At 37.7% G+C, this 18,949-nt stretch overlaps 1 protein-coding gene across 1 annotated transcript in view; it reads right to left on the bottom strand.

The window, feature by feature from the left end:
• Positions 1-6,634: 6,634 nt before the first annotated feature.
• The window catches only part of LOC126268163 (importin-4-like), a 124,042-nt gene continuing 111,727 nt past the window's right edge, over positions 6,635-18,949 (bottom strand). Inside the window, exons 15-19 of the mRNA XM_049973740.1 lie at positions 15,561-15,743; positions 10,281-10,489; positions 7,537-7,669; positions 6,834-7,008; positions 6,635-6,754 (exon numbers count right to left, since the gene is read on the bottom strand). Of these exons, the coding sequence (XP_049829697.1) occupies positions 6,636-6,754; positions 6,834-7,008; positions 7,537-7,669; positions 10,281-10,489; positions 15,561-15,743 (819 nt within the window). The 3' untranslated portion in view covers position 6,635. The remainder of the gene's footprint in view (positions 6,755-6,833; positions 7,009-7,536; positions 7,670-10,280; positions 10,490-15,560; positions 15,744-18,949) is intronic.

Below are 18,949 nucleotides of genomic sequence, written 5' to 3'. Positions count from 1 at the left end.
GCTGAAAGCTTGTTGAGCCCTGTCTACATCTACTTCTGTGAGAGGCTCATCAGTTTCTGACTGAGGCAACAGGTCAAACCTATTTTGTACATTAATAACAAAGCTGTCAGAAGAATTTCTTGGCCTGTTCCTCATGCCTGTTGCCACTTCCCACCCCTGTTTACCCTTCTCCCCCCTTAACCTGCCCAGTTCTCGCCTAGCCTCATCCAACTCAGCCTGAAGGGCAGCAATTTTCCCCTCCTGTTCCACAATCTTCCTATCTCTACTGCATAGCCCACAGAACCACTGACGAGTCTCGCTCATTTTCCCAATTCCCACGCCACTACAGTCGCCCAAATGAAAAAAGTTACTACATCCATCACACCAGACCCCGGAGCTAACGATCCTACGGCACGTCAGGCACTTTACACTCATGGTACAAATCTATTTTAGTGACAGAAAGACAATTAAGTTACCGGAAAACAATGAAAATACGTGTATGAAAAATTAGGCCTACTTGCGACTATGTAAACAGTGGTTCAGAAGTTTTTTACTGGAAATTACTTAAGAGATGACGATACTCTACAGATATAAAGGGGCAGCAAACGTATTTAGCACACTAAACTATCAGTAAATGCACTTAAGATTGCGGTATGAAGTTTAATCTGAAAACTCAAAAGTTCGGCCTGGCCACGATATGTAAACAAAACGAACTTTACGTGATTACTGTGAAAATACGCGAGTAAGACAAAAACCTTTAATGGTACGCTTGCAGAGCACTATAATTAACGTAATAAATTAGTTTAAAGTGTTAAAAAACAGTTTATTACTAGTTAAATTACTTATCTTGTACAAGAGCTGTGACTCAGACGTCTGTGTAGCAGGCGCAGGGCTACCAACTGTATATACAAATTTCAGTCTCCATTAGCTGTATAATTATTGATTTCCCTTGAATAAGATAAGTTAATTCCACATGACAAAATTGAAATGCAGACCACCCTAGGTCCATATAATCACAAACTTGTGCCCATTGTCGGAATTAGGTACGGAAATCAGTGTCATCAAATCTTAAGATGATCATCTTCCAATTTAATGACAAACATGAAATGAAGTGTGTATCCCACCTACTTTTTTAAAAAAAAGTTTAAAATAAAGTAAGAGTGAGTGAGTGAGTGTCAGTGTCAGAAATATGGCAGACAAAACCATCAAGTTTTAAACCAGTGATAGGGGGAGAGGGGGTGACTAAATGAAAGCTAGTTTCTTAAAAGACATCATAGTCGCCATTGGCTGTATAAAATATTTATTTTTACTATTGCAATTTCAGCCTTATGGCTATTTTTAAGTAACATTGCAAAAGTTATCTAAACACAAAAATACAAAAGTGAAGCACAGGGTGTATATACATAATTAAGCAAACATTTCATTAAGAAAGTAGCTCAATAATTGGAGAGAACTGTACATTACTTACATTCTGTCTGAATATAAAACTATCTGACGTGAGTACATGTCATCATCAAGATGCAGCCTTTTGACTGTTAGAGTCCCACAAGATCCAGTTTGGTCATCAAGTAGGTCATTGGGACGATTTTTAATACAGTTGTAAATCTCTATTTATTCTAGAATATTCATGATTCTACTTTTAGATAGAGTATGCAGTATATTAAGGGATGAACCTACATTGTTGACCATATGTTTATTCTCAATTAAATGTTTGCTAAAGGTAGAGTTGTTGCTCTCTGTCTGCCTGATGTGCTCTTTAAACCAGTCGTTAAATGCCCACCCAGTTTGTCCAATATAAGATTTTGTGCACAAGCCACATTCTACTCTGTAAACCCCTGATCTTGCAAACTGGTTTGTTCTACCTGTTCCATGCCTGAAATAGCAATAGTAGTAATAAATATTTTATAGTCAACAGCGACTATGATATCTTAAAGAAATATTATATGACTGTATCCCAAACATGATAAGTTAGTTTAGAAGTGTTAGGAATAAATTATTAAGAGTGTTGGGGGACAAATGATGATAAGGCATAGTAGGTGTCAGCTAGGATCACTTTAAGGGCCACCGAGGCTTGCCATGCTGCAGAACCCACATTCTGCACCCAACTAGACAAATACCTAATTCACTACTTAATTCAGTAGAGTGGACAAGTCAGCTAGCTAATACAATGAACACCATTTTTTTAAACATATTAAAACTCACAGTAGTATGAAAACTGGGTAGGTATGTCACGGGCTGAGTAAGTTTCCATCTTGAGGCAGCTGGGGACCACTCAAGGCTAAGAATGCAGAGGGAGGCGACACTCTGCCACTGTCCAGCAGTCAGCACGAACATACAAATGTTGGCTTCCGATGGAAGTACACAATCTATTCTGACAAAGTTTTAAATTTGATTCCCTGTCTCGACATAATCAACTGACAGTCCATGGAGTTAATCTGCAAGCTGTGAAGTTTTCCATGCAGCAGTGAGGGTGAGATGCTCCAACAAGGTACATGGGCAACTGTCATGGGAGTGCCACAATTACAACAGGATTTGTTAGCTGTCGTAGGATGTATCCATGGGTCAGATTGCTGTGGCAAACATGGAACCAATTCACGTCAGAGCAACCTATGGGAAATCTGCCACACAGACTATTTTTTTTATAGTCCATAACCCATTGGTTGTGGCTGACACATTCCATTCTTTGTTTCATACTATTAAGAATGTGTATGTAATGTCATCTGCATGTTGGTCACAGTCTCTATTTGCACATAATTCTTGATCCTTGGCAAGCCAATTCACCAGTTCATTCCCCTTGAGACCCCCCTGTTTTTGTAAAGGACTTGAATGTGTGGTAGCAATGGATGCCGAGAACAACAATGGGTTAGATTGTAGGCTGCTCATGGAGTTACTGCAAGTTACGAAAGACTCTTGTGATTGGTTACAGATGTAGTGGACACCTTTGACAGCTACTAAATCCGCCGTAAAGATGCTGCATCCACCAAGCACGGTGTATTGTTTGCTGCTCCTGGTGCATATAACGGCAAAACCTACCCTGTCTCACCTACTGAGCCATTGATTTATACCGATGTCTGAATTGGGGTAGTCACTTGAGTACTGAGGTACAACTGGCGGAAAACCAACCATCTATCACATTCATTGAGTGAAGAGGAAGTAGTAGTTGTGGTCTTCAGTCCCGAGACTGGTTTGATGCAGCTCTCCATGCTACTCTATCCTGTGCAAGCTGCTTCATCTCCCAGTACCTACTGCAGCCTACATCCTTCTGAATCTGCTTAGTGTATTCATCTCTTGGTCTCCCTCTATGATTTTTACCCTCCAATACTAAATTGGTGATCCCTCGATGTCTCAGAACATGTCCTACCAACTGATCCCTTCTTCTAGTCAAGTTGTGCCACAATCTCCTCTTTTCCCCAATTCTATTCAATACCTCCTCATTAGTTATGTGATCTACCCATCTAATCTTCAGCATTCTTCTGTAGCACCACATTTCGAAAGCTTCTATTCTCTTCTTGTCGAAACTATTTAGCGACCATGTTGCCATTCCACAATTAATGTGATTTGAAGAGAAGTAATAAAATGAGCTCTAACATGGAAAGTAAGCGTTTCCGGACACATGTCCACATAACATATTTTCTTTCTTTGTGTGTGAGGAATGTTTCCTGAAAGTTTGGCCGTACCTTTTTGTAACACCCTGTATACACTTAAATTTTCCACTGAAGTCTCACTGCGACCAATTTCATGTTTCAACCGGCTTTCTGTGCCTAGTATTATGTGAACTTCACTGCTTTTCAAGAGCACTTCAAACGCTGGTACTTTTTGTGAATGCTTCAGCAGTTAACCATTAGGGCTTTAATACTCTCACCTGTGGGAGACATTTCTTTTAATCTTACATTGATACTCACGAGTTTTCTACAGCTATCATCATCATCATCATCATCATCATCATCATCATCATCATCATCATCATCATCATCATCATCATCATCATCATCATCATCATCATCATCATCATCATCATCGGAATCGTGTATCTAAAAAACCCTTGGGTGCCGTGCCCCCCCTCCCCCACACATACATACAGTGTCAAGTATCTGAGCAGCAGCCTCTGACATTTAGGGTGACCCCACAATTCTCAACCATATGACCCAAGTCCAGGAAGTTGCAGCCTAGCTCATCGCAGAACCTTCACAGTATCTGGTTCAGACCTTCCACTCAGCTCAGAACTGTAGGACCACAATCAGTTTGGGGGACAATGCCACAAACTGCGAGCTTTGTTGGAACTCCATGTGCGAGATGCTGGTCTCCCTAACTTTCTCTGCCAGTCACTGGAATGGGCTGAGACAGACATCATTTGTTCTAACATGTGCCGCAATCTGCAGTTACTTGTATCCTGGAATATCCTCTTTCACAGTTGAACAATGCCCCCAGTCACATACATTGAGTGCGAGTGTGTTTTCCTAGTCCTTGGTACCCCTTAGGGAAATGGCAACATCATTCACCGTACGCCTTAATTTCTGACAATTCATAGACCCCTATGCTTTTGTATTTGCCTCTTCTTGACACCAGACAGTTTTTCCCAGAACAGGTGAAGTGAGTCCCACCGACTGTTTCAGGGAAAGACAACAACTGAAACTTGCGGTTGGAGGGATCGGAACACCACCCTGAGTTCTCCATGGTCCCTATTGAACCTGTACACAATGGTTAACTCTACCATTAACACACCACTTACATCAAGTAGGTGAGTAATGACAGATTCTGTACTCTCTGCAGAGACAGGATGTTGTCTAATTCATAGGAAGGGCTTTTCACTAAAAGCTTCCTTGTCTGTCAGTCTCTACTACATGATGAGTAGCAATCTATCCTACTCTTAATGTTATTGGTATTTCATCCTGAAGAAGTAGATCAAATGTTATTCTGCTCAACAGAAGTGATGTCAGAGGTATCATAACAATAGGTGCCAATTAATCACATGGACCAGTTCTTTCACATTTGGGGGGGGGGGGGGGGGTTGTGACTTAATTAAACTATCCTGAAAGGGTTTTCAGATTAATGCGCACACCAGACAAAAAACTGATTAAGTGAAAAGAGCTTTCAGAAAGTGTGACAACATTTTAACCCCTGTTAGCCGTACCAAAGGGCATTTAAAAGAATTATATCTATATTCATAAGGCTTTTAGATAATCAACACTAGATTGTTTGTTGTTCACTCTGAACACTGGTTTCAGGCTTCTCCCATACTACTCCATCCTATACCCACCTCTTCATTTCTGTATGACTATTGCGAACTACATTGATTTTATTTGGTGTACTGCATTAAACCCTTAGTCTCTTACTACAATTTTACCCCTATACTTCCTTTACAAAACTGATGACTTATTGATGCATTAGAATGTATCCTATCGATCGATTCCTTCTTTCTTTCAAGTTCTGCTAATGTTTCTTTTCTCCTAAAGTCATTTTAGTACCTATTCACTCACTGGTTGTAGTCTGAGCAAATAACTTCAGAAGAGAATTCCAACATTTAAATTTGAATTCAACATTAACAAATTGTTTCTGAACGTCGTCATATGTTATGGCTGGACTTTGGCAGTCAATTTTATTTTGGTTACAACAATTTTAGAGGTAGGAACTGTATTGAAGCAAAGGATAATGAAATGAAGCACAACTGGAATGATATTAGAAGTGTGTGGTACACTGAAGGCCCACCAGCAGGAGGGACCTGAGCACAGGAAACCTCTTCATAAATAGATGACAAGTTTTTTTAAAGAAATACTTTTATTTTCAACATTTTCTATATTTTGGGTGTAAATCCCAAGCACTAATCTTAAATCATAACATAGAAAATCGTTAAAAATATATAAACATTTAAGTCTAATAATGAATAAGAAATAAATAATTAAAATATCAAAGCTATAGAATATAACTTTCTTTTATGGTCACAACATGCACCTCTTGTGGTAAATGAAGATATATATATATATTTATCAGATTGGAAAGTACTTCAGAAAATTAATTTTTGCTGCCTGTTCTGTAAAATAATCAAGTAGCACACACAGTAAGTTTTCACTGTCACAAAAACATTTATAGTTTACACTGAAAACAGTGCGAAGATTTGGCATGCAGACTAGTTGTTATACCAGTCACCGCTCATAACAATAATTTACATGCTCTTGGACATAATGTTTTCTTTCGAACCTTAGCTCATAACAAATCCACAAAATGGTGAGAAATCCCATTTTCATTGCTTTCAATGATAGTGAACATATATTCAAGAAATCTCAGTCTTCATAATGAAACAATGAGTATTAACAGTTGCCATACAAATGTATTATTTTTCCATCACCTGAGATTGATATGAAATTTAAAGGGTCCAATTTCATTTAGTGAACACTTTCTGCTACTCTCAAACAATAAACTCTTAGGATTTGGGTCTCAATTTGCAGACGAAAGGAAGTTTCATGGAGAATATAACTTCAATAAACCACAAAATATGGGTAGTACAAACTGCAAACCTTTCTTATAACACTGAAACATGGAACACCAACAAAACTATGAACAAAATAACACAAAAATCATGGAGCAGTCTTTCTATTTAACATCACGCCAATTCAAAGCTAACAAAAATGTTCAAGGTTATTTCGATCAGTCCAATTAATTTATGGTATTTGCAAAGAGGATACTACCTCTGCAGATATACCAGCTAATGTTGTATTGAACTCTTGTGGGAAATCTCTGTGCACTTGGTGCACAAAGTTTTTGACTAGATCCAAAGTATCTGTAGGAAAGAACAAAACATTAGTCGAGAAACAATCATATCTAGCATTAAAATTACATGCAACAGTAAGTTCAAGTACCTGTGGTGCCCTGTTTTTTGTGTAGGACTTGAAAACTTGATGCTAAAAGGGCACCGAGATGTGCCACCAGCTGTGGATGGCCTAGCTGATACAAGTACAAGAGGCATTCGTACACTGTCTTGTTCTCATCAAAATCCTCCCTTAACGGTAAATACTCCACAAATACAGGAAATACCTGGCAACAGCACAAATGACAATTTTAGTTCAAATTTCTATGTTGAGCATTCATTACTGTGTAACTGATGCAGTTTTTAAGTATGCCACTGTCATTGGTATTTTAAAGTTGGCAGTAAAGAACAGTCCAGAAGTGTTGTATGTAACATGAACTGCAAGAGGTTTAGCTGCTAATGAAAAGATATTTTCCAGTTTATCTTTAGTTTACACCAACTGAGACACTGTGCTGTGTTAGCTGAAATCTGGGAAAGTATTTTCCATTTTTGTACTTGAGAAGATATACAGTGTCAGATACATCTACAGCAGTCAGAAACAGTTGGTTTTTTTTCCTTACAGCCAGTATTTTACAAACTGCTCGAAACAAATCTGGCACCAAGTTACAAAATGACCTATCACTGCACACGATTCAGTCTTTTCTGTCATATAACACTTTTAAACATTAAAATCATTGCAGACAATCCAGTAATGAAGAATACGATACTCCAAGAACAAATGACCAAAATTTAATCTTATGTTAGCTAACAGTTACCTGATGAACTGGTACTCCTTCAATGTTAGTCATGATAAGCCTAGCCAAGGCGCCACAAATATTGTCTAATGTGCACGGGTATTTCTCTTTTCCAACAGCATTTGACAGAGCCATCAGTATTTGTTGATAGTGACTTACTGTTAAGGAAGCCATTAGGACACAAGACAGACATGCAATAACTTTTTAAAAAAGAATGCAAATATGAAGAAAATTTAGATTGTATATCACTCATGTTTCAAGAGGCAGAGCATATATGTAGAAAGATCTCTTATGATTAATGTATCAACAAACACTGCTGCATTAACCATATTTCAGTATTTCATGGCGGTCATGCGCATGCATGTGTTTGTGCGGGGGGTGGGGGTTGGGAGGGGCACCTCACATGCACGCACTTTTCTGACGAAAGTTTTGGCTGGAAGTTTATGATTAAGTGTCTTTTTGTTGTGTGTTCCTGCAGCTTAACTATTGTCATATTTACGGTATTTACGATAAGTAGCAACCTGTATTTTCCTTCTGTTGGTGTGTAACTTCCATTCAAAATTATCCACCATCAGTATTTAAATGCTAGCAACTTCATTTTAAAGTAATGGGAAATTAAATGTTTTAGTAGTATGGAAGTTCTATTTTCCCACTTTTGTGGCACCTACTCAATATGGCTTCTCCCTTCCACTGTCTTTTTTTTTAAAAAAAAAAGAAAAAAAAAAAACCAGTTTCACTTTGTTGTGAGGCTGGTGACTGACCTACAATAACGATCTCCTGCCAACAGTGAACTTATATTGAACCAATTCAAAGTATTTAAGGAGTATTTTTTCGAGAAAACACAAAAGTTTCAAACTAAATGGGTAAATAATGACAGCTGAAGGATTTGTGCACATTGATAAATCTCTTTAAAATTTGACTAATCTTGCTGGAAAAAAATTGGTTCAAGTTTTACACAATGTTTGGGGCAGTCAATTTATGTACACTTCATGTTTGGTCCACTGTAGAGTACAACAGAAAAAAACTGATTTGTGTATTAAGTAACTTTAACGAGAAGTCACTCCACATCACCAAATGAAATTTTTTTGGCTGATTCCCCTTTGACAGGTTTGTGCTGTTATCCTCCAGTGCAGTTAATGTCCTGATAAGGAAAGATAAATTTAATGCTTTGACTGGATTTTTATTTGGTTTTAGTTTCCACTGCATTGCAAAACATTATCAGCAACATACATACTGACAAGTCTTTATTATTTATTTTATTGGCAGATATTCCAGAATACCTATTTTTCATAGAGCATATCGCTATACCTGATGAATGTTATGAAGAAAATGTTGCACTATCTTAGCTTATAATGTGCTCATATGTGGAATATTTCAAGTGATTTTGGAGGCAGGAAAGAAAGAGGAAATTGTGAAAATTTTTGTGAAATAATTCATCTGAAAGTAAGAGAAAATATATTAAAGAAGCTTTTCATGAACCTTTGAATGCTGCTTAAAATAGTGTACAGCAGCTGAGATGCTTACATGTTAGTGACAGAGAGATCCTCCAACACTGTAAACAGTAAGTTAGAAGTGTCAATTGGCACCTCATTTGGTGCCCATGATTTGGAGCATCATTCAAAGGTGCTTCAATTTTTCTTATCATCAATAGAGTATAAAAATCAACAGAAAGCAGGAAAGTATCAATGAAATTTCATTAGCACTGCTAGCAGCAGCTGTTCCTAAAATATTTCGACTTCTCTCAAACCACAAATCAAGTTTTTCTTAATTATCCTGATTATTTCCAAGCAATTAAGCCTTTTTCCACCTAAACCTCTCACACTTGTCAATTTGAAACTCCGCTGTGTTATTTCTAGGGAATTTTTTCTGCTCCATTCAAACATTTGACAAAAAAATATTCATATGAAAGGCTGCTGAATCGTCAGAAGATTACATCAGTGTGCCTGTGCCAATTTTTTTTTTTTTTTGTTTCAGACTACAAACTGATCTTTCCAGCTGATAAGCTTTATGATGGGCCTTTTTTAATCTACAAGACAATACAATGCTTCAGAGTGCAATACTTTCTGAACTGTTCAGTTTAATACCTAATTAATGGTTTAAGTCTCATACAAAAGCCTTGAATTGTTATCACTGAACAAAGTACAGCAATGTAACTGTCAAAGAGAATTATTTCTCATGAAAAGGCACAACACCCTATTCATCCTAGAATTTTGTAAACATGCAAAGAAATAAAATAACAATTATGGAAATGGTAGACTGCTACTCACTTGAGGATACACTGAGTTACAGACAAGCACAACATGAAGAATGTTACAAAGCTTTGGCCAAAGCATTCTTCAGCCAGGGGTAGCGGTCATGTGTTGAGGTTTATCTGGTTGGGTGAATGTGTGTTTTCCTTTCTTTTCTGAAGGCAGCTTTGGCCAGAAGCTTAATGTGTAACAATCATTTTGTTGTGTCTTATGTGCAACTCAATGTGTCATCTTTACGGCGACTAGCAATCTACCCTTATTGTAATTATTATTCAAACCTGGACTTTCAATTGTCTGAAATAAAAACCACTAAGAGGTAGAAGGGCGTTAGCAGTCTCAGTTTTCTGTCATACAGTTTTTAGAGCACATAAAGAATAACAAAGTGTGGATTTCTTTTGAGGAGCATCTGTACATTGCAGTAAATATCCTGTGATTCTCAGATACTTACCTTTCTGCATTCAGTTTCACACAACAGTTAAAATGAAAAATGACCAAAAAAATAAATTCAAAGGATACGAAAAGAGAGCTTCCTTTCCAAATTGGCACAGCACACCTACTCCAAAGATTGCATTGTTGCGCACTTCCTCACTTTCATCTTCTGTGAGCTGTAAGAACACTGGTAATAGCTGTGGTGCGAACTCTTTGGTGTACGGTCCTAATTCGGGCAAGCATTCTGCCAAAGTACCAACTGAGAATGAACGTTGTGAAGCTGAACATCTTTTCCTCTGTGAAATAAATATTACATTCATGTCAGAGTAACACTGAGTTTTCTCTCTATAAATAAAAAAATCCACACTAACAATAGGATTAACAATTTTCAAATTATGAATGCATGAGAATCTATGAAGGTAATAAGCTGCACAATCAAATTACAAATATAAATATTCAAGAAAAACAAACAATATTTTGAATAGTATTTATGGACATGTGAATGTGGGACATCTGAAATTGTTAGCATTCACCTTGTAAAATTGCAGCACTTCAGGAAGCAACATTTTCCTTATGGAGCACATGCAATGGTACAAAATTGAACAAATATTGCGTGTTTTTTGTCACTTTGGAATGTCCTGCATTTTAAATCGCATAATAGGAATACATGGGTCTTTTTTGACACTAAATACCATATTTACCAGAGTTAACATGACCCTGATTACGAAGGTCCCCCCCCCCCCCCCCCACCCTTTTTTTCCACAAGAGGCTTAGAGAAAAATTCATTTTAACGTATTCCAAAATTGAAAACTTTTACTGAAAAAGTATCTGCCAATAAACTTAACTTTGTACCATTCTAAATGCCATTTATTGATTGTCTACATTTCGATAATACAAGGAGAAACAAAATGAAGAGAAATGATTTACATTAATTTTTGGGTTTTTTCTTTTCTACATTTTTCTTACTAACACTGCTATCTGTGTCATCATCCCCATCATCATCATATCATCATCCCCATCATCATCATCATCATCATCATCATCCAAATAGCACAACTGGAAAATTTATACCTCTGATGTCACAAATATTTGGTTATTTCTTCCGAATATGTTGTAATTACCGACATTGTGGTTACTGTGAGTCCTGAGAACACAGCTGTTTTTATCTGAATTAATATCTGAGTTTGCTTTGATAACATTGTTAGAATGTTTCAGTTTCTCTTGCTTCTGAACACTGTCTGCCCATCACCCTCTCATTGGCTGCATAGAGCCAGTAGCTGATGCAGCCCCTTTCATTCTTGTCAAGTCACAGCGAGTGTCAGAAACATTGCAGCACAAAACACACAAGTACACCACTAGCCCCAATCTAGACTTTAACCATCTTCTGCAGAAATGAGAGCTCACCTTAGTACCAGATAGTAAGTGTCTGCATGAATCACAGTGAATTGAATCTGTTAAGTTTACATGCACATGATTGCAGTTACTGTGATGTATAGTTGTTTCTTTCAGACATCTGCAATTACCAAAATTTTTTAGTGGTTAACCACAGTATTTTAAAATTGGGCAGCAGAATGTTGAAATTAAATAGCTGGCAGTACTAGGAAAGATAGGTTGGAGTTTAATTTCCCATCAACATCTACACTGAAGAGCCAAAGAAACTGGTAATTTGTCTAATACCATGTAGGGCCCCCTGAGCACACAGGAGTGCCGCAACAGGATTTGGCATGGACTCTACTAACGTTTGAAGTAGTAATGGAAGGCACTGACACCACAAATCCTGCAGGGCTGCCATAAATCTGTAAGAGTAGAAGAGGATGGAGATCTCTTCTGAACAGAATATTGCATGGCTTCCCAGACATGCACAATAATGTTCGTGTCTGCAGCATTTGGTGCCCAGTAGAAGGGTTTAAACTCACAAGAGTATTCCTGGAGCCACATTAGTAATTCACTCTAATTGCACACACCCCACACCATTACAGAGCTTCCATCAGCTCGAATAGTCCCTAGTCCCCTGCTGACATGCAGAATCCTTGGATTCAGGAGGTTGTCTCCATAACCATCCATGTCCACCCACTCAATAGAATTTGAAACGAGACTCATCCAACCAGGCAACACGTTTCCAGTCGTCAACAGTCCAATGCTGGTGTTTAAGGCCCAGGCAAGGAGTAAAACTTTGTGTTGTGCAGTCATCAAGAGTACACGAGAGAGATTTCGCCTCCGAAGCCCATATCGACGATGTTTCGTTGAATGGTTTGCATGCTAACACTTGTTGATGGCCCAACATTGAATCCTGCATCAATCTGTGGAAGGGTTGCACTTCTGACATGTTGAACAATTCTCTTCAGTCATCGTCCATCGAGTTCTTGCAGGATCTTTTTTCCGGCTGCAGTGATGTCGGAGATGTTATGTTTTGCCAGATTCCTGATGTTCACGGTACACTCTTGAAATGGTGGTATGGGAAAATCCCACTTCCTCACTACCTTGTGCTCATGCACAGACAAATTCCACATTCAGACTCGCTTAAATCTTGATATTCGGCCACTGTAGCACACGGGAGACTGCAGTGGCCCCAGGTACATAGAGTAATGGCATGCCCCGGATGGCACTAGAAAGCAGGAAAACCACGCCACATCACGTCACAGCTGCCGCCTGGTTTTCCATTTGCTTATTTCCACCAATCACAAGCAGTAATGAAAACACCAAGATTATGTGTTTCCACCAACGAAGAGAAACAATAAGAAGACAAATAAAGACTTGTAATATCCTTCCCCTTCATCCTAAACAGCCTATCAGAATTAGATAACAGCCATATCTGCAGGTATATAAGAAACAAAGTTTTCTCATTCAGGATGTCACTTGCACTAAGGACTGAAATGTCTGTAGCTTATATTATTGACAATGTGGTCACAAACCCAGAAAATTTTTATTGAAGGAGAATACTTGACTAATATGTGGCAAGAAACTTAAATTACTACAACTGATACATCTAAATCGCACATGAATGCTTATTTCCAATTAGAGAAATAAAACAAGTACAAAGCCTTGTCTGACTGGCTAAAAATTTCAAGGTGGATTTCTAAATGAGCTCTCCACCCCAGAAGGTGCATTAATGTACAAGTCCTTGATTGATCAACACTCAATCATTTAAGTAATACGTAATTGAAGGAAGGTGTTTATTAAGTGATATATGCACGATATACCCCACCCATTTTGGAAGATGAAACAAGCTGCCCTTCTTTGATGTTCTCCATAAGTACTATTTGGTAAGGATACCATACCATAAAGCAATACTTCAGCAGAGCAAGCAACTAACTGTATTGAAAATATGAACAAGCTTAAAATGCTACTGCAGTAGGACAACATGCTTGCTTCACATCAAGAGATGTTGCTGCAAAAGTATTTAAGGTGTATTATGAAATAGTTTGGCTCATGTGATTGTCCGGTGGCCTTAAAAATGTTTTGGGAGAAGAAAGTCCATTTGAAAAAAGATATCAATGGTGTAAATGAGTATTATGCAGCAAGAAGAATAAATTTATTTTCCAATACAATGTATCATTGTAATACTACTGCACTAAATGCTGCCTGAAATTTTGGTTTTGCAAAAAATTAATATATAATTACCGAAATTCTCAATCCTCTTATATAATCCAAAATACAAGCATTCCATCATGAGAAGATTAAACAAAACTTGCAATGGTCAAATATTTTATGTGGCACAGTAGATATGACTAATCAAGAAAAATGTTACACTACCACTTTTTCTTGTGGTGGTGTGTTTTACATAGGTCAATATAAAAATGGTACTTCTCACTGAACTAAAGTAACAAAGCTTATGGTGGTAAAATGAATTTGCTCAAATGCATTAGAGCCATGGAGCATGTTTTACAAGTATGTTTTGAAATTATTTTGAATTATTGCTTATGATGTGGCTCAAGCACAAACAAACAATGGCCGAGTTTCAAATTGGATTAGTTCTTAAAATTAGATGCAATGTTTTAAGAAGATAGATCCTATCTTATGATGGAAAAAAAAGCCCAGTCGAAGTACTTGAGTATGCTTACCCACACTAAGGGGTTTACATACCAACCTAGTACACTATTACAATTCATTAGCACATACAAACCTAGTCTATATTAACATTCACTGACAAGCCAAAACATTATGTCCAGTGCAGGCATGGATGGATGGCAGATCACCCTAACTAAGATATGGGATGCAATTGGGGAGGTACACTGAGATAAGTGACTGACAAAGGACAGATTATTACTAAGCAGAGCCTCTGAGTATCTTGGAAACAGTGAAGCTGGTTGAATGTTCATGTGCTACTGTTTTGAGCATCTATGGAAAGAGCTACGGCAGTGAAACAACCAGTAGGCACTAAACGGTTGGATGTCCATGACCGTGGGGTTCGGAGGCTTGTCTGCTCTGCAAAGTAGGATAGATTGTGATCTGTGCTGTCTCTGCCGAAAGACCAGAAGTGTTTCATAGTATACTGTTCATCGTACATCACTGAACATGGAGCTCCACAACAGACCACCCCTACATTTTCACATGTTGACCCAATGACTTCGTTAATTACTATTGTATGGGTATATGACCAGGGGGATTTGACCATCTATCATTGGAAATGTGTTGGCTCTTTGGGTGAATCACATAGTCGCTAGTAGTCTGCATGAATGCTGTATCAAGTTGAACAGCAGCTTGAAACATGCAGTGCCCTACATATGCAGGCTGGTGGGAGGAGTATTATGCTATGAGAGAGATTCTCCTGCACTTGTATGGGGCTTGTGGTAGTAATCAAAGGAATGTTGACAGCTGTGAGCCACCTGCATGCCTTTATACTTTATGTCTTCCTTGACAGCAATGTTCTCTTTCAGTAATATAACTGTGTATGTCCTGGAGCCAGAACCATGCTACAGTGGTTGGAGGAGAAATACAGTGAACTCAGGTTGTCTCAGCAGCCAAATTCGGCTGATGTACATCCTATGAAACTCATCTGGGTCACCACTGCTGCACATGCAAATCAGTGGCCTGTTATTTATGTGAACTACATGACCTGTGCATAGGCATTTAATGCCACTTACCTCCAAAAACCTGTCAACAAACTGTAAGATTCCTGAAATGCAGGATCAGTGATATATTTCATTCCAAAGACAGACAGACAAACTTAAGCTGTTAGTCAATGTTTTGACTCATCAGTTTGTAAGTTACATACTAAATGAAGCACTCAATATAAAACACTATCCCTTCAAAATTAAGCACGTTTCAGAATTAGGATGCAGGAGTAATTATTGGTCGCTTAAAATATGGTTGCCACAACTCAATAATCCAAGTTTTTTATCTGAGTCTCATATAAACTGAACTTACTGTGTTTTTCAGGAAAAGTGGCATCAGCATACCATAATATTGTGCAAATGTTTCCTGATCCATAGCTTTTGCTAATGCTGGCAAAACATCACCAGCACACTCCAGCAGAAGTTCATCTTGTTCTGCATCTGGCTCATCATCTGCTATATTTGTATCATCGTCATCTTTATCCTGACATTCCGTCTGCATAAAACAAAAGTGTTTCAAAAGACATTCAAAACGCAACACAGAATATATGTTTAATACATATGAAGCATGTGCATTTGCACAACTGTTGTGTAAGATATATACAACAGCCACAAAAAGCGTACAACCACTAAAGATAGTGCATTATTTTCATCTAAATGTGTAGTTTCTTAACAGTTGTTCCTTAACAGGCAAGCAGTTCTCCATCCTATTTGTTGTTCCCATCCTGGATACCAACACAATTCAGACAAAAATATCCTACATAGTCAATCACTATGAAATCATGATTTTACATTGATAATCATAAAATAATCCAGAATTGAACAACCCAACAGAACCAGTACGGTTCAGACAAGACGTTCCACCAATTGGTAATAGGTTAAAATAAATTACACAATACAAGCCAAAATGAGATGTGAAGATTACATTATTACACTATACATATTGAGTCTTCAATGGCCAAGTGAATTATGGTACAGAGGAACTCTCAAAAGCACTGCAAGTTACATAAAACCTAAAACAAAACATCTTAACTACAGGCCAAATTGTAAAGGAAAAATTAAAAAGGCACAAAGAATTCAAACTTATTTTCACCAACTGTAAAACATGCATTAAGGAGACTGCTCAGTGATTGGGATAACTGCTGTGATTGAAGTATATGCATTCTTAAAAGTACCAAGTACTGTGTTTTGCATAATCTGCCTTCTGCACATCTTCAGTGGAGTAATGTGATTAATGTAAATCTACGTTTTAAACAGATTTTCTGTCTGGTGTGTGGCTGAATTAGCCCAAGAAGAATCACTTGCATCTCTTAAGTGAAGAGGTTTTTCAGATTTTTTACTCGGGCCACAAATATTATGATCAAACAATGGAATCTTCAGGTAAGAGTACCAACATTGTAGTAGAAACAGATTGTTACTTATGGTAAAGAAGACATGTAAAGTTGCAGACTGGCACAATTAAAACAAACTTACGTACAGCTTACACCCACAGCTTTCATCAGCATGCACACGCACCTCATGGCACACAAGACTGTGTGTGTGTGTGTGTGTGTGTGTGTGTGTGTGTGTGTGTGTGTGTGTGTGTGTGTGTGTGTGTGTGTGCGCACGCGCGTGCGCGCCCTGATGAAAGCTGTGGCTGTAAGCTTTATGTAGGTTTGTTTTAATTGTGCCAGTGTGTTTTACTGATGAAGACTGGCCGAAAGCTTTTTTAAGTGTCTTAATTGTGCCCGTCTGCAACTTGACGTGCCTTCTTTACAGTAAGAAAGAACTATGAGGATCATTACCTTACACTATCTTTAAGGAATAATAGCTGATCTCTTTTGTAAGTATGTATGGCACATTACTATTTTACAGTATGTTTTACAACCTATATGGTCTCTTCACTATGTTTCTATGGAACAAATATATCTAATTTAATCTAGATCAAGTAGTATTTCTAATGATACTGTGATTTTTACAGATTATCTGTGTGACCTATAAAAGATTTTAGAACTATTCATAAAAGGGATGAAGTATGCTGATCTATGCAACTTCAAGAATGAGAATTGATAATCTGGAACAGTAACTGATCAAAGTTAAACTTCTGTGAACAGAATTATGAAGCAATAATGACAAAGAATTCTAAATACTGTACAGTGAAATCCTAAACATTAAGTGGTAAAAGATACACATAGGATACCCCTTTGCATCTTCACACTATGTATGATATATGTACATAACTGGCATCAAAATATTTGTCGGAGACCTGTTTATTATCTAATAAAAAGAATTGGTTTGATCAGAACTGGTAACTGTATGGGAAGTAGAAACATTTGACTCAATTTCATACATCATAATTGACGTTTTCGGAAAGACTGCATCAATTACGTATTTTTTTTCATGCTTCCCACAGCATGTTTGAGACACTTCTTGTTAACTGCAAATATTTAAGTAAGTATTTTGTGTAGTGTTTGCACCTGTGTTGTTTTTGTCTCTTGTACTGCAGTATTCTTTTTGATGTTATCAGGTACTAAGGCTCCTCAATTATTTAGAAAACTGCACATATGCAACTACCACTCACGCTGTGTGAAACATCACAAAAAATTCATATGTAAATATTGCCATTGGTAATGACAAATTCTCAAAATGAGTCTGGTTAAGCATGAAAAAAACAATGCAAAGCCAGTGAAGATTCAACTAGCGCTACAAGTGGTCAAATGACGATCAAAACAATCAAGAAGCTGTGCATGCACATTACAGACAGTTTAGAAAGGGTTGCGATTGCTCAATATCTCTCTATTCAAAAGTTCCTAGTTACTACCATTAGCCACCATGCCGAGATGAGCTTCACAAAAGCTGAAGACTTTTGGACTTTTACACATTTACCACTTCAGATCGGCTGAGTGGAGCACCCTGATTTGAGATATTTGACCATGTAATGTTTGTAAACACTACTTGATGGCCAACGCCATGCCAGCACCACTTTACGTCAATTACGTCAGTTTTTTTCCTCTCCATGAACATTTTTTTATAAAGCATAAATTTCAGGAAAATTATAAACAAGTGAACACAAAATCACGTATGAATTAACATTTGGAACATAGGAAATTTGACGGTAGTGATAAAAAAATGTTGTAAACGTTGCAAAACATTAATTCCGAAACCGTAGAAGCGGGGTTAGAGCGTGTGCGTGTGTTTTTTACTTAAAGGGTCACAAATGTATAATGATAAAAAAATGAACATACGGGTTTTAAGGCTTTGTAGCACATATACATTCACCTTACAATTATAAATAATACACCAAATGAAAGAGAAACAAACAGTTTTTCTTACAATTATTCAGTGTGAACACCGATCACACACTGAATCAATACGCGAGTTATACCTAAACCTTAATCAATGCAATAACACTGTTTCTAAAGTCGGATAGATCAGCTGGTGTCTGGGGGGCACATACACATTATCACATCACATGTGTGAACATGGAGATCATGGACAAAATGCATGTGTCAACTGGCCACTTGTGCCCAATCCCCTGGTTGAATACAATGTTCTTTAACCAGTCATGTACTTAGTTGTGCCGCCTCACTGGCATACCATCTTGCTCCCAAATAAATGTGCATTTTTCAGCTTCTTCCCATTGACGCATAGGCCATAGTTGTAGCACATCAGCATGATAACCATCAGTTACAGTTGACTCACTGAAAAAGAAAGGCCCATAAA

The sequence above is a fragment of the Schistocerca gregaria genome, chromosome 4 (genome assembly GCF_023897955.1).
Source record: "Schistocerca gregaria isolate iqSchGreg1 chromosome 4, iqSchGreg1.2, whole genome shotgun sequence".
NCBI classification, from domain to species: Eukaryota; Metazoa; Arthropoda; class Insecta; order Orthoptera; family Acrididae; genus Schistocerca; species Schistocerca gregaria.
This window is presented reverse-complemented; position numbering and strand designations above follow the sequence as displayed.